The sequence below is a fragment of the Micropterus salmoides genome, unplaced genomic scaffold (assembly GCF_014851395.1).
Source record: "Micropterus salmoides isolate LMB-PRFRI ecotype aquatic unplaced genomic scaffold, ASM1485139v1 Ms_hic_scaffold_15, whole genome shotgun sequence".
NCBI classification, from domain to species: domain Eukaryota; kingdom Metazoa; phylum Chordata; class Actinopteri; order Centrarchiformes; family Centrarchidae; genus Micropterus; species Micropterus salmoides.
Window position 1 is genome coordinate 32,742,518 of NW_024040596.1, and position 17,216 is coordinate 32,759,733.

At 41.4% G+C, this 17,216-nt stretch overlaps 1 protein-coding gene across 1 annotated transcript; it reads right to left on the reverse strand.

Annotated features, from left to right (window-relative positions):
• Positions 1-3,219: 3,219 nt before the first annotated feature.
• arglu1a (arginine and glutamate rich 1a) lies at positions 3,220-13,675 on the reverse strand. The gene is made up of 4 exons (XM_038719707.1): positions 13,098-13,675; positions 8,585-8,810; positions 5,560-5,643; positions 3,220-4,819 (listed from the first exon to the last, which is right to left on the reverse strand). Exons 1-4 carry the CDS (start codon positions 13,427-13,429, stop codon positions 4,655-4,657), a joined length of 807 nt encoding a protein of 268 aa, XP_038575635.1. The 5' UTR covers positions 13,430-13,675; the 3' UTR covers positions 3,220-4,654.
• Positions 13,676-17,216: the final 3,541 nt, after the last annotated feature.

The following is a 17,216-nucleotide window of genomic DNA, read 5'->3' on the forward strand; positions in this document are numbered from 1 at the left end:
AGTCAATAGGAGCTCTGCTGTCAGTCAGGGAGGGCAACTGGTTCAGTAGGGTGACTAGTGGTGAGCAAAATGGGAGGAATGACAGTCATACTTTAGACAATACGCGGTGGGGGAATAACATGAAGATTAAATTTTATTTTTGTCTAATCATCACGTAATGAACGTCTCATGATATTAAATACATATTCGTCCAAAAAGAAAAAAGAAAATAACGGTGAATTCCACGACAAGTCAAATGTCGGGGTTAACACTGAAACGATGACAGCAGGTTAACTGAACAAGGAAATGAGCCTGTTTTCACGCAGAGCATTACAGCCCCAAACAACGAAGAACGTGCACTTCTCGCGCGTTATAAAATAGTTTCCGTGGATAGCCCCATAATGAAAACAACCAGACAATATTTGCTCCCATAAGGCTCATACAGAGCACTGAATGAAGCCACAGTGCTGCAAGTGTCTCTGTGCAGTGAACTGCACTTCAAGTTTTTCCGAAAGACAAGAGCGCCCACTAGCGGAAATTCCGTTTCAGAGAGAGCTGAGGAACTTCAGAAACAATCCGATTCTATTTTATTTCACATCTAAATCAAACTTGAAAATTACAGAAATTGATTTATTAATAAGAACAAATAAAATATAACATTATAGTAGTCTATTTAAAACGATTGCTTTCTGGCACAGAGACCGTTTAAAATAGAAATCTTTAAACTTTTAAGTTAAAACAGTTTTTGCATTTTCTGTTTTTCACTGGATTCTGCCCCTAACCAGCAAAATGACTCAACTATTATTTTTTACATAATTAGAGCCTGCATTGTGCTGCATAATTATAATAGGCCTATTCTCCGAACTATTAAAATATTATTTTAACATCGGCTAAGATCAAGTTCCTTCAAAGCCAAATTGAAAGGCACACATTCACACTTTCTACAAACACTGAATTTAGTCAATGGCCTCTAATTTGACGAACACACACACACACACACACACCTCTGACAGCCGAATGTAAGGTGTGAAGATCTGGCACTTTTTAACGACTTAATTCGATCAGGAGGTTTTTCAGAAGCGGCCGCTGTGGATTGTGCCTGTTTGCTTATCTGATAATAAGGCTGATATAACACCGGGCAGATAATTGAGGAGTCCGATCCCACAGCTCTCCTTTCCTGCTCTGGAGGAAATAGAAAGAGGGGCAGACTGGATGTTTATTGCGGCAGTGTGAACATTAGATTAATTGAATTCAAAGAAAAGAATAAAGGAAAGAATAAAAGGGCCTATATTAGATTAACAAGACTGACGTGTGCTGCTCCGTGCACAGGTCCCTCTCTAAATATTTAGGTGTTCCGGTTTCTTTGCTGACTGGAGACAACGGAAAAACCCTAAAATATTTTTATATGGAGCTATGTGGAATGCGTTTAATGGTCGTTTACCTCTTGATGTCAGGACTTGCAGCCTAATTTAAGTTTTTGTTTCTTCCACACGCAGATCTGTAAAATCATTAGTTTAAACGTGGCAGAAAAAAGTCCAGTTTGTAATTTTTAAAAAATATTCAGACAGCATATGTCTGTTCTTGTAGTCCTTTTAAGTGCGTCTCTGGCGGTAGCTTCAGACTACTCAACTATTGTGCAACTCTGTGCCACTATATTAGGCTATAATTCGTTGTAAAGTAATTTGGTTGTGTCCTTAAATGTATGCTTTAGTGAACACCTTTGGATGACAGCGCAGAGGAAGTTTTGAATGTCTTTATTTTTAAATCTCCTCCTTCCTGTCTCTGCCTGGCTGAAACGGTCTCTCAGCCCGCCGGCCGGGCACAGATCTGCGGAGCCAGACAAATGCGTTGTGGAATACACACACACACACACACTTAGGCTAACTGTGAATCTTTGTGCTTGACACTTGCAAACAGGATAGCGGTTTGGACTATTGTTGTTTATACAATGTTAAAAGAGTCTGGTAAGCTAAAATGGAAACCCTCCTGATGACAGACTGCTCATTTTATTCAAATAAACACAAAAGTAGGCCCGTTACAAAAAGTCTGAGAAGCTCACAAGTTGTGCTGAAAATAAATAACGAGTGATGGGCTACAACAACAATAATAATAATAATAATAATAATAGGCCTGCTCTAGTTTTTATTGTCATTATCATTATTATATGCATAATAGTTCCAAATATCAATATGCTATTTATTCAACACTTTTTTCTTTCTCTATCTTTGATCAAACTATTCCCAGCCTTACTAATATTCCTCTGTAAAATTGGTTTGTGAAAATAAAAGTTTTCGAAGTCAGCTGGATTTTTACCAAGTAAAATGCCTCCTTGTTAGAATCACAGGACCAGGCTGAAGGGAGAGGAGCTGAAACAGACCGGCAGCAGCGGGACAGAGCGCACACAGGCGGGTGGGTGTCCGGGGGACCGGGACTTCCAGCTACTCTTCACCGAAATTCTAAAGATGTAGCTGATGGACCAGTGGTGTTCCTTCTAAACCACAGACGGCTTCACGTGGAGATGTTGCCATGGGAGCTATAATTTAAAGTCACGTGAAGAGGAGTAGCTCCTCTAATTCATTATATTAATGTGTGCATCCATCACTGCTTCACTCGCACCCTCAAATGTAGCCTAGACCCGGACAACAGTTAATACTGGACTCATGACTTTAGACTGGGAGCTGCAGAGGGCCGCTGAATTCCCTGTGTAGGCTACCTCCTGAGATCTGTCATCCAGTGAACAAGAGCACGAGGCCGTGCCTGCTGATCTCGCGCTAGCACTGCAGTGATCTCAGTCTGTCACATCAGGATCCACTTGCTGGAAACGGCCGCACAAGTCTTAAAGTGGAGCTGCCAACTAATTAGGCGCTGTTATTACAGGGATTTCGTTAACCTGACGTTGATGTATTGGTTCCACACAGTTCCAGGGTAGAAAATGGATCGTAGTGTACAATAACCCGCTGATAAAAGCCAAAACGGCTCCAGGAATGCCACTCAAATTTGTCACAGACCAGGTCAAACGACTATTATTCCAAATGACTTCAGTTTGAATTAAGACCAGGCCAAAAAGCTATTTAACTTACATGTGAGCTACAACTCTCAACAAAGATGAAGTGAAGCTCAGCCTGGTAAACAGGTTCAGCTGGGTTTATTCTACACTTCCTCAAATGTTCCTGCAGTTATTTTAGTTTAACCCTTGGTATACAAATGTAATCGGTGGATCAAAAACATCACACACACATCTGTGGAGGCATTCAATGGATTTATTGATCTGTTCAGTCCCTTCACAAATGGGGAAAATTACATGACAAATTGAGAATCCCACAACATAGTCATTATACCCACCTAAGGCCAGCCGTCAGCCCCACCCACACACACACACACACACTTGTTCATTCACTCTCACATTTGCACTGCTGCTGACCTCGATCCTTATCTTACCTGAACTTGTCCATCCTCTACGAATCAAGACTTACCAAGTGAAGCGCCTTGCCAAGTTCATTAACTACAACAAAAGAACATGGACTGTGTAGTCGAGTTTCTGTACAAGTCACTGTTTTCCCCAAAGAGTCTGATAAAACAAAACTCAAGTATTTACCCATTACTGTCACTTTTCTGTTCGTGGATCAATTTCATAACACAATCTGAACTGGGGAGAGAGGGTGAGTGGGAGTCAGCAAATCACAGCAAGGCTAATAACATTACATCATACAGGAAACGTCCTCTCTCTCTCCGCTGTTACCCACAGGCCCCATTTATCGTATCGTTTACACATATCCTGTTGTAGGTTTGTGGTCCAGTCATGGGCAGCTTGGGAGTCGAGGCCGAGTTCACCTGCACCGCACAAACTTCTAATCTAACACAAGCTTTACATTTCCCCTCATGACAACATGCTGCTGTGTCATTTAGGTAAAAAAAAAAATTAAAACAAAAATTGAAAAACATATACATGGCAGACAGAGCCAAGGCAGAAAGAAAATAAGACTTACATGTTGAACACAACCTATGGGCAAAGGAAGTAATGAAGGTGGAAGACACAAACCTGTCAGCTGGACGGGAAGTTAACTGTGCAGTGATTTGTTACCATTGCCCCAGCCACTTTTGCAAATCTTATTTTAAAAAAGGAAAAACTACAGGCCAGCTCCCAAGCTGCACATAAGCTTTTACAGTAAGCTGAACTAGACAAAGTCCTACATACTTTTCTATAATAGGGTCTGCCGTTCTATTGTATTTTGCTGGCTGTGAAGACATGGAAGAAGGGCACAGGTGCACAGTTGCTTGCTGTTAAACCAGAGTTAAGACTTACAGGGCAAGGGACATGTTATATATAGCATTCTACATCAAAAGTTCAAGTTCCCTAAAAGTGAAAATAAAACAGAAAAAAAGCACAAACAAGAGTCATCTGTGCGGTTGGGATGAGGAAGGATGGAGGGAGCAGTCAGGTCCTTCAAGGGCAAAGAGCTGCCTCCTCTTCAAGGCCGGTAGGCACTACATGGCCCCTCGCAGGTACTAGCTAGTTAACACGCCGGGTTGCAGCCCTTTCCTCGGCCTTCCATCAGCACTTCCAAAATGAAGCGAGCGTTCCACAGAGGAGGAGGAGGTGGGGTCGAATGATTAGGAGGGAAAGCTGGATGGGGATGAAGGCAGGGAGTGACATGTGGATGAAGGGGGAGCAGTCTCATTCGGTGGCCTTCAGCGAGAAGGAGAGCTTGGGTCTGGACTTGCCCTTGCCGAGGATGATTTTCTGCTCTTCCTTCTGTTGCCTCTGACGGTCCTGCTCCAGCTTCATGCGCTCCTCGTGAATCTTTCTCTGCTCCTCCACAATACGCAACTGCTCCTCAGCCTGTCAGATACACAGCAAGCCACATTGCAGCAGTAACATTAGAGAACAGACACAATCCCCCTCAACCCAAGTGCCCCCAAACGGCTGGCATTCTCCCTCTCCCTGCAAGATCCAGCATTAGTCTGTTGCTTTTCTTTTTTTTGTCCAGCTGTTTACTATCGTTCCAGCTCGTTCAAATCAAGCCTGAATCAAATAAACACTGCTTTACAAATTAGTCACACTTGCGCTTATATAGCCAACAGGAAAAAACCCACTGGATTGTTAACCATGGCTGATAACCATCTATTCAAAGCCACTCAATTAAAGTGGTTCTTGGCAAGGACTGAGGTCTTCGGTCACGTTGTGGTGCAGTGAAAGACTTGAGGACTCAATCAGTGGAAGACAGACTTGTAATGAAAGACACATACGTGACATTAAAAGCACAAAAGCCAGACATGATGTGTGTCACTTTTCTTACTTCTCTAAGTTCATTTTAGTTACGGCTGGATGTGATCAAGACTAACGAAAATAATTTGTGGGATATAAATAATGCAAAACTGAGAAGTGAATCGGGAAGAAAACGACCCCATCCTGTATACAAATAGAATTGCTATTCAGGGTTTTTGACAACATCTCATTCTTGTTTTCTAGAGGATGAATAATGATGGTCAGCTCGTGTGTGATGAAGGCAGCATGTAAGAATGTTCCAGAAACAGAAAACAGAAAAGCAGCAGCTTTGCTCTTCACAGAGCAGGGCGTACCAGCTTGGCCTGAGCCTCGGCGATCTTGCGGTTATTCTCCTCCAGGATTTTTTCCAGCTCCTCCCGCTTAGATTTCTCTTCCTCCTAGACGGGTGACACGGTTCCATGTTAGCGCACGAACAGGCTACAGCCACAACACACTTTATGTACAGACATACGCACACACGCTTCACCTCTAATTGTCACACTCACTCGCGGGCACACGCACAAACTCATTACACCACAGAGAAGTTTCTTTAGCCTCTCGCACATGACCACACTGTGGAATTCTTTGTAGTCAGCCTGAATTGTTTTAAAAATACAAAGAGTGGGCAAAAAGCATAACCAAATTGTGGGGGGAAAATAAACCCGCTATTTTTCCCCTCCCTCCTTCCCTCCCTCTGCTGTTAATACCCTCCTACAAAAGTTTTAAGCTAAGCCACACCTAGGGTGCTCACTGTATTATTGTGAAAGAAGTAGAAATATAAACACAAGAATATAAAGGGGGAAACCCACTCATCACACTCATAAATAGAAGACAGATATAAATGACAGACAATACAATCTAGAAGAAAATACAATTGCTGTTTTTTTAACATCATTATAAGCAAGAGAAAAAAGGATACAAATAAAGGAGGGAATAGTTTTGGCTCACCAATGCACGTATACCTACGCATTTTCCTTGCCTGTGTACCTACACAACTGGTGAAAGCATTCGGCATTAAACGGTTGAATATTTACTGTCTCGTCCGGACTGTGTGGCCCCTGCAGAGACAGAGAAGCGCTCCCGGGGTGGGTGGGTGGGTAGGTATGGGGGATTCTGCCATACCGCGCCGCGGCATTCCTCTTTATAACTGATCTCTGTACTGCTTAGCCTGCGCCTGCAGCCACAGCTCACATTCAATTTTTTGAGTTTTTCCTTTGCTTTACAGAGGCTCAGTCCCGAGACGATAGCAGAGTGAAGGACAGTACAGTACAAAGTGGTGTCTGTGTGTTTGAGGAGGACCGGACCACGGTACACTTACAGTACAGGACACAAGTCACGGGTGAGCTGAAAGGCTGCAGGCCAGCTCAGGGCTAGTTAGGAAGGTGGTGAGTTGTGTTTCCAAAATAAAAAACAACACAAATGTTTTTACAAATAAACATATTAAGCAGCAACCCTATAGGAGAAGCAAGTCATGAGTACAAACACAGTACATTTGTTTTTCTAGGGAGAAAAAAAACTCTTAAACTGCATAAAATAATCAATAAGAAAATATATATGTATATTAACACACAAAGATTAGACCAGTGATAGTTAACCTCGTCGAACAGGAAACAGGAAATGTAGTGGTCCATCATTATGTATCCCAGAGCAGATTCCGTCTAACAGAAGATTCTCAAAACAAGGATCGTTAAAGAGAAGATAATTGGGTGGTAAAGAAAACCTGTACAGGACAAACTGTCTGTGAATTAAACAAATGTGATTAACATTTCTACACATCAAATTTGATTTAAAATGTCAGAGTAACAGAGACAGGAAATCTCCACTCATCTGTCAGAAGCGCCTGTGAGAGACTAATCAAAGACTGGACTGGGGCCTTGCATCTAGCTGAAGCTTACTCAGCTGAATACTGTAAGGCTGACCTTTTGGTTACAGACGAGCCTCACTAGTTCTACCGGTCCCTTCGACAAACAATGTCTAGGACTGAGAATGGGAGATGTAGAAAGAGTAGAGTGGCAGTGTACAGACACAGCAGAACGCAGAAGAGGGGGGACTGAAAAAGTCCAAGTAGGTAAAGGAGGCACACTCAGAATACATTTCTCAACCCATTAGTGCTGAGCCACTAGCTTCTCCCTGAGCAAGTCAGGGTCACTACGCTTCAGCTGCCCTTCTCATTCACAATACATTATTACTGTAGTGTCAACAAAGCCCTTTTCTTAATGACACCGGGAGAGGCGGGGGGGGTGTTTGTCAGACAGCTGTCTACCACTCTCAAAAGGAAAGAAGGAAGCAAAGGAGCTTCAACTAACTTTAAAGAAGCCTGAAAAGGTTCCTTTAAGAACTGCATCATAGACACTAAGACTGCAGAGACTAGGCTTCTTTCTTTAAAAAAAAATAAAAATAAAAAAACTATGGATATGTTCAATTTGTCAAAAGACTTCATCTAAGCTAGTTCAAGAGTTTAGGAAAAGTTTTTAAATGGCCATTGATGAACAGAGATGGTGACTGTAAAACTGTGTAATCATAAAGAAGCGTTTTATTACAGACGTTAACAGAGATGCTTACAAATATGAAAGGAAAAGATCAAACTGAAACTTGAGAAAAATTATGATATGAAGTGAGTAACTTTCTGAAACCCTGCCATGGCACAACTCTCACTGGCAAGTTAGGAACTCCCTGAGACGCAAAATTAACGGTGGCAAAATTCACATTGCACCTTTAAGTCTGAAACTTAAAGCCTAAAGTGCCACTTCAGTTCCAGCAAGACTCCTGTTGTTAGAAACCCAGACTCGCGTACCTCTACCTTCTCGGTGCAGAACCTGTTACTGGTTGCAAGAAGATAAAGGATATATTTTGCGGAGCCACGATTTAAGGAGACGTGACTGCATGAAGTTGGATTTACAGTTATTTGAAATTGTTAAAAATGACCATATACATATTAACAGTTACATTAATACTTAATGCTAATTAGGAATGATGCAAAGATGATTTTTGGCATGGTTCCTCTCACTCTATATATTCTGTTTGGTACTATATGTCTTTGTATGTCGTATGCAGACACATTTATGGTAATACTCGGTCACCATTACATACATTGTTACCCTGCAGGACGGCCACTTCAGGCTCCGCACCTACCCTTCCTGCTGTGAAACTTGTACCATGGCTAGATTACGTTCGGAAAAGTAAATTGGGGGGGGGGTCCCTCAACCTCCACCATCCCATGTCCCGAAGAAAGGCACCAGTCAGAGCAGGTGACTGGGAGGGAGACGGGGACAGGGGAATAAGGGGTTGGGGAGGTATGCGGGGAAGGGTGGGGCTGCGTTCCAAACGACCGAGCGTTACCTCTCTGGCCTTCTGCGCCGCCAACTCGGCCTGCCGCTGCCTCTCTAGCTCCTCCAGCAGCTGCCGCTCCATGATGCGCTTTGCCTCCTCGACGCGCCGCAGCACCTCCCGTTCAATCTCATCCTTCCGCTTCTCCAGCTCCTCCTCCACCCGCTTGGCCACCAGCTCCTCCACTCGCCGTGCCGTTTCCTCCTCGATCAGTTTCTCCTCGATCTCCTGCTGCCGGCTGGAGGACAGAGGAATGAAAGCAGACATGCAGAGGGACCGTTTATAGGAAATTATCATAAAGCTGATCTGCTCTCATATTAAAGACACAAATATTCCACGAAACTAGACTAACAACAAAACAAGAAAGTGACTTAATCTTCAGTGACTTATTAAAAATCAGTTAGTACTATATATCCTACTAGGAATGTAGAACTACAAAGTAGTATCGGTCACCTTTCCGGCACAGCTTTATCTGCAGCTTCGTTATGTAGCTCTATCATGGCACTAAAATCACATGTGGTGTCACTGCAGTTCAAGTTTGACTTCAGTCTATAGCGAGTAATGTAGTTTTTCCACTGGCATGGCTTTGTATGTATTCCCACTGCGCCATCGCAGCAAGGCTGACCACTGCCATTATACTGCGGGTCACTGTGGTCACTGGAGTGCAAGAGCTCACAGCGAGGCCTGTAAGAGAAGGCCCCAGGACAGATTTGTCCTACAGACAAACTGATTGGTTCAATGTGTGTGTGGTCAGGCAGGAAACTTAACAGCAGAATTTTTTAAAACGTTCACCATATGAAGCTGTCAGGACTTCTGTAGCTCCTCTGCTGTGCTATCAAGAATAAAGTTTAATCTGCTGCTATGTTAAGACACAGCTAATGCACACTACTACATCACATTAAAAGTGATGTCAAACAACGTCATTATAGAAATGGGGAAAAACATGCTTTTGTGCATTAGATAACGGTCAGAGTAAATTACGCTCAGAAAATCAGACATTTACTGAGCGAACATCAGCTAGTCAGCACAAAGTATTAGCCACTGAGGTTAGCCAACTCCTGTCCAATATAAAATGATCTGCATCTAGACGAGCTGAATGAATCCTTTCTATTTGTGATGAACAGTTGATACCTAGCCTCTGCCATCAGTGTATGAATGTGTGAGAAGGATTAAATATTATCAGGCAGTGTGTTCACACTGGAAATGTCTGTATGCAACTAAGGCCCCATCCACATTACTGTTTTAGTTTACAAACGGAGAATTAAAACAAATACGATCTCAGTCCACAGCAGCGTTTTAGCTGCATATCAGAGTTGATTGTCTACATTAAAACGACTGAAAACGCACAGCTATTGGCCGTTCAGGTACATTGGGCATGTGCGTGCCAGAGTAAGCATGAAGCAGATGGTCTCTTCCGTAGTTACAGAAGATTTGGCGAAAGAATAAACAAATACTATTTTTTTCCATGGACCAATAACGAGCTGGGACTGTTACTGAATGTAACTCGGGAGTGAGGTGGCGGAAAACAGACTGGGAGTCGTCGCAAAGTAAACGGCGACATGCACAGTACAAGTGTTATTTGCACGGTACAGAATATTTTAATAAAAATACCATGTCAAAAGCCTGGTTAGCAGCATTGTGTTTCTGCTTTGCATGACTTATAAGACCCAAACAGAGAGCTGAGTGTGAGCGGCTGCGTCATCGTTTTTCTAAAGTCCTCCATTTTGGCCCGTCTTCACTAAAAGGCCCTCCGGAGTTTTGAAATGCGAAACGGGGTCGGCAGTGTTTCAGGTCTTCATTTTTGCCGTTGTAGTCTGGACGGGAGGTGCAAACGTAGCGAAAGGTCTCGGTTTTAAATCGAAAACGCAGTAGTGTGGACGGGGCCTAAATCAGCTTGACTTGTGAGTGCTGTTGATGTACACTGTCTCACAACATCCCTCAATCACATCCTCATTACAACTGCAAAACAAAAATGAAATGGAGGCTGCGACCAGAGAAAAGATAAGGAAGGTTTTTGTTTGGTTAGTCTATTTAGCTCTATCAGGTGCTTTTTGTTGAAACATTCAACTTTCCATAAAGTAGCTGGGCTCGACAATGTCACTTATCTGTTTTTTCAACAAACCAAACTTTTCAAACATTGAACTGATTGTTCTGCATACATGAATGTTACGATTATTGACTAGTTATCACTTAGCATTATCAAATTAGACTGAAGCCACCATGTAGAGCAGTTTTTCTGCACAAGCATTTAATGAATGAAAACGACCTACAAAAACGCTGTTAACTGCTGTAACTGGATTAGCTGTGGTAAGATATATCGTCTACTAATATGAAATTATAATCAATATAGTAACATTATATAATTAATATATTAATATTATACTCACAGTATATTATTAAATGAACATTAGACTTTTTTAAATATTATACAAATACACGCATTTATACTAGTTCCTCCTCCAGGTTGTGGATAGAGCCTCTGCAGTGGACTTAGCCAGAGCCAGGACAGGGATCGGGTGGTTACAGTGCGAGGGGAATGCTATGCTATGTATATGGCCCATCAATTGCAGGTAACTCTAAACTGGTTGCCGGGTCAAAACAGTTTATGCTTGAAACTACACAACAGTAAGGAACACAAAACTTGCAGGGACTTATTCATCACCTGAAACACTGAGCACCTCCACACTTCTTGTCAGTGGTCATTCATTAAATCTATCATGTGCCGGAGTGACCAACTGAGTGCTATCAGTGGCAGTTAGTCTGGAGCCCTGGGAGTGTATGTTCAAACATGCAAAACATTCATATTAATTGTTAATTAACATTGGTGTGCACCAACATACCCTATTTAAAGTAATTATTAAATCTAAGGAAAAGACAGATTTGTTCACAATTAGAGGACGATTACACTGTACCTTCAAAAATATATACTGGTACTATACTATAACAATTAGTTTATAGTAAATACATACTATACTTTTTATAGCATAGTATATACGTCCAGTAAATAATGTGGGATTGTGGGACTGAATTGTGAGATTGAATTGTGAGATTTGTCAATGTTACATGTTGAAATGGGAAATATGCTAAATAAAGATGTAACCACGGTGAGCTGGTTATATGAAGAGCTTCAGGGGACTGGTGCTTATTGCAGACTGGGAAAAGCTCTAACCTCCAACACATCCTCAGAAGTACACATCATTCTTGCATGTGTAAAACCAACGATGTTATGGCCAAATCACAGTTTGGCTGCTTTTACCACAGTCCAGGTACATCAAATGTGTGGAAAATGTACTGACTATGGGTCTGTCCCGTGCAGCAGCAGACTGAAGGGTTAATGCAGATATAGCCTAGGCCAACTGTCATCCTGTTTGCCTATTGACAATTCTTTTAAATTGTCTTTTTTTCCCCCTAACCTGCACTCTGAGCAGGAAGCTATTTGAAGGTAAGAGGTGTTTTGTCGCTTCTGGCACAACTTTTAACCCACAGCATACCCTCCATGGATTTGATTTCATTCTGTCAGCCACAGGGAAACTGGAGACCTTACCCAACTCAGGCCCAAATCCTTCCTTATCTACCAAGTCTTCGGGTCGTGATATTTGCATTTGTATGCCTGGTTAAGTGGCCCTGGGGCTATTAAGCAGTAAAAAAGAGCCACTCATGAGGCCAGGTATGGGACAGCATCTCAGATCTCAGGTGTCCACGGGCCTCTGGCAACCACACACTTTAACAATAGCAGATTCCCTGTCCAACAGAACCTGCAAGCAGACAATAAACTGCCAATGGTCATTATGAGTGGCAACCACTGAAGTGCTTCAGGACACAGCAGTGACATGTAGCTCTTATCAGTGCGTCCTAAAGCAGTCACTTCACTGCTGCAGCAGCTGAACTTAACCCCAAACACTTACAAATGCTTTAGCTAGTTGCTCAATAAATTATGTACACAATTATTAAGCTATAATTTCCAGACCACTGATTGATAAACTGACCAATGGTGTGAGCACTACCCAGCCTAGCATCATTAAGGACCAGTGACCAGTCTTGCAATCTTTTGCACTGACAATGTAATAAAGACCAGTGAGATGGAAGTAAAAGACAGAATTCCTACAATTTAAAAAGAATTGTAAAGATGATTACTTTGTTGCTTTTAGGTTTTAATAGTTGTAAACAAATTAATCACACCTTAACAACAAGTCTGTACAAGTTGTAAATAATAATTGAAGTTCGGAATTGTAATATATCCGTCATAATTAAACTAAAACTTGAAGTGCCAGCTGGAAAAGTGAGCTGGCTCCTCTTCCATGTGACAGGGATGAAGTCCTTCTCTGTACAGACAGGGCCTGTAGAGCCTAGCTGACGTTAGCATGCTCTGGCGGCTAGCTTGTTAGCATTACCTTGCTAGTGTACGGAACGGACGAAATCTATACAACTGAGTGCTAGCCTAGCATTTAGCTTAGCACATATTGCAGTCCAATACGGGTAACGTTATGTAACGTTATAGGAGAGAATTTTATTAACATATACTTACATCTTCCTTTGTCTTTCCATTTCTGCCCTTCGTTCCTCCTCCTCCTTCCTCTGCTTCTCGTCCAGGGCATTCCTCTTGCTCAGCGTCCTGCCGAAGATGTCAATGCGCTCCGGCGGCGAGGCTGCTCTTTCTCTGCGGGACGAGGCTGTGGTGGACCGGGAACGAGAACGGGACTCTCTGCGACGGTTCCTCTTTGATTCTCGGGACTTGGATCGCTTCTTGGACCTCTCCCTGTCTCTGGACCGCGACCGAGAACGGCTCCGTTTCTTACTGTGCTTGCTGCTTTTAGAGTGTTTGGACCGGGACGAGCTACGGCTCCGAGAGCGGCCCATGTTGACCACTTCTACTAATCGAGCGCTCACACCAAACTACTGTGTCTTATGGCTGCTATGTGGCCAATATCTGGAATTCCGTTCCACCCGCTCCTATTCTAACGTGTTATTTACAACAGCTGACCAAGAAGATTTGCTTCAACGGTTGTATCTTGGAGAAATAATCATTCAAAACTGATTGTTATTTTGCCTTCCTAACTCGCTGTAAAGAAAGATGGCGATGTGTCGAGTTAGTAGTTTCCCAGCAGGCTCCGCGGCTTTCGGTATTTCCCGGCGGTCTTCGGGATCGGCCAGTCAAATGTGTCCATGAAGTTAAACATCCCCAAACTTTATTTTCTCAAGAGAAATTGATTTGGAAAGTAGTCATTAAATAATGTACTGGGCAATATGAGTCTGCACCGCCTTGGGTTGGAGCAATTTGTGATAAATGTGTGCATACTTGGGGGACTAACAAGACAACAGTAAAAGATAGGCTAATTGACATTTTATCAGATTTATCAGATCAGAAGTCATGTCAAAGGTAACATTGTTTTAACAGGCAAACTGTAGCAGTAGGAACTGAAGTTACAGAATGTTGAGGAGGAGCACCAAGAGTGTTATCAGCAGACTAGCAGCTGTATTTTGGTATTGCATATTCAGCCTTCATATTAATATTGCAAGTTATCACAACATTACATTTGTCCCCTTAACTCTTATATACATTGGGTGGATTGCCCTAATGTGGGACACCTAAGTGTTTTTATGTCCCCCATAAATACATGAATGTCCAGTGAAACTGGTTAGACAAAGCTATGGTGTCATGTGATCAAAATCACATGACCTCTCAAATGTCCAGTCAAGTATGAGGGTGAGGCAATCATCAAACAGGAGGCACCTTGTGTAAAGACCACCCAATTGTCAGTGACAAGAGTTTTGACAAACTTGATATTAAGGAGTATAAATTAATTTTAAATAAAACAATCCTGCTATTTTTTGGCCTATTGTGCTTATAAAATGTTTGTCCATCAAAAAATAGTAGAACTTTGTATGTTTAAACTATATATTTTATTTCAAATTTCCAATTGTCTCACTTCAGGAAATGTGGTTTTGAAAAGTGGGACAGTATGTTTAACCTAATGTGGGACAGTTCTAAAGTACTTCAGTCACTCAAAAAAGTGTAGTGGGGCATGATTTGTGGGGAAAAAATGGTTTTACTTACGCGCTATTAGAATGCTGTACTACATGTTTAAGGTCATGGGAAATTGTTATTCTTGGGGGTGGTGGTTTGAAGGCTTTTTGTGGTTGTGTCTGTGTGTGTGTGTGTGTGTGTGTGTGTGAAGGATGATTGGTGTCTTAAAAAAATAGCTCTGAATTGAAAAACCAATAAAGCCAGTCCACTTAATTTTATGCATCTAATGATTAATTCAGTTAAATGTATTTCAGATCACAATGGCAAAGCAGAGAAAGACACGGAGAGATTTTCAGACACCGAGCAAGAAACAGAATCAGGGAAAGGATGAGAGAAAAGGCAGGATAAAAGGCATTGCTTGTGTTTGTTGTGAAGTAAAATAAACTAGAGTCAGGAATTCTGATTGTGCATTTAACTCTTTTCTATCTGCATAACATAACACAGGCCTGTTATAACAGTTGCTTAATGTCTGTCATAACTGCATCAAAACTATCATATTGTATTATTTGTTGATGTTCAGTTATCAATGTTTCATTCATCCAGAACCAAGATAATTACTAACTTAAGTAAAATTTTAATATATATATATATTATTAATATTATATTCCCACATTAGGAAGATGCTGATTTTCTTATAGCACCAATATATCTGTCATTTCTTTTATGAATGTGGTATCTGCATTTTCTCTTTTGATTTGACTAGGACATATCCTCTGGTTTTTAAAATGGTGTTGGGTGTTGATTTAATACATTGGCTTCACATCGCAATATGCCACAGAAGTCTGAAAAGCACAAAATGTCCCACATTAGGGCAATTCACCTTTTTTGTAGTGCATTCATTTCGCTTCCAGGGCACCATCTTCTTCCAGGACCTCAAGTGGGAGCTGAACATCACCTCCCTCACCAAAAATGCCCAGCAGAGGCTGTACTTCCTGCAGCAGCTGAAAAAGTTCATCCTGCAAAAGACAATGATGGTGCACTTCTACACCGCCATCAATAGGTGCGTTCATGCGGTGGTACGCAGCGCTCACTTAACATGATGCATGCTGGACTTAACATAAGGCATACTGGTTAGAAATTGTGTCCGATACATGTACGATAGTCAATGGCAAGAGACAACTAATTTTTTTATCCCGTTTGAATTGTGCTCTGAATTACACATATGATGATGGTCTATTTTAAAAAAAATATAAATTTAAAAATAAAGAAAGTCACAGTTTGATGTAAAACTGTTGAAGTATAAGACATAATTACAAAGACCACAAACCCAAAAGTCGCATATGTGACATTGTAACTTTTTCTCTCAATGACTGAAGCTAATGTTACTGAAGCTAACGCCAAAGAACTTCCATGTGTCGATGATGTGATAAAAGGACTGAGAGTCGTTGGATCAAACACATCAGGTGAGACATGTTTCTGCATAGAACATAGCTAAATTACCTAGCTAGCAGCAACCAAGCAATAACATTAGCTAGCATTACCACGTTAACATGTTGGTGACATATATAGTGCGAGACAAGAGATGTAGGTCATTGAACTATTTTCACACAAAACGACATGCAAATACGTCAAACTGTGACTTTCTTGACGGACAAAATTATTATTTTTTTAATTGACAAACATCAATATCATTAATTCAGGGCATAGTTCAAACAGGATCAAAAAATAAGTTGTCTCTCACCATTGACTACCCTACATATTTTTTCTTAAATAAGGTCCCAAGGGCCAGAAGCAGACTTGAGTGACTTACTGTACATTCAGAGCAAAAGCGAAGCGAGCGTTTGGGGCCATGAGTTTACATACAAAGACGCGTAGAGCCGCGATTTTCTGTCGGGCGGCGCAAAGCGACGCGAAGGGGGCGGTGCCGGCGTGAGTTGAAAATTTCCAACTTGAGCGAATTTGCGCGGGTTCTAATCGCCTTCTCGCGTTGTGTGTGAACACTTGCAGCGAATGTACTCACGCGAGGAAAGCGCCGTGAGAATTAAATTTGCGTTTGGTCTGAAAGCAACATTAGGCTCTCTATTGTAAATTTTTGCACATTGCTTGTTAATGGTCTGTATATTTTTTGCATTCTTTTTATTTACATTAGTATGATAGTATTATTGTATTATTTTGTATACCTGTCTTTATTTTATCTAGACAATATTTATATTTCTGTATTTATATTCTGTAAAGCACCAATATATACCAAGGCAAATTCCTCGTATGTGAAAATGTACCTGGCAAAAAATCTGATTCTGATTCATGTACAGTTGTGATGCTACACTGGACATTGTTTCAGCAATACTGGCTTTGGCTGCTACCAAGTACACATAAACCACTCTGTATCTCAGTTCAGTACAAAGTATACAGTGTCAGACCATGTATAGTGTAATCTAAATGAGCTGCTTGGGGTTTAATGCAAACATTATGATACCTGGACAGATATCCATTACATTATTGAGATTTAGACTGCTGTGTATATTAGTAAGTTTAAGTAGAAATTGTGTGAAACAATTATTTTTTCCTCCTATACCTATTGCACTAAACCCCCTTTTTTTCCTTCCACCTTAAATTTAAATACATAGCTCATGGGTCAGTGGCGCAAAATCAGTTATATATAATTTTATTTTTACTGAA

What these genes read in the sequence shown, in the direction of transcription:
- arglu1a (XM_038719707.1), bottom strand. Translation starts at nt 13,429, where the DNA reads ATGGGCCGCTCTCGGAGCCGTAGCTCGTCCCGGTCCAAACACTCTAAA. An exon ending in ATGGAAAGACAAAGGAAGAT is followed by an intron (nt 8,811 to 13,097) that starts GTAAGTATATGT and finishes TCTGTCCTCCAG; the next exon opens with CCGGCAGCAGGAGATCGAGG. An exon ending in CCGAGGCTCAGGCCAAGCTG is followed by an intron (nt 4,820 to 5,559) that starts GTACGCCCTGCT and finishes TGTATCTGACAG; the next exon opens with GCTGAGGAGCAGTTGCGTAT.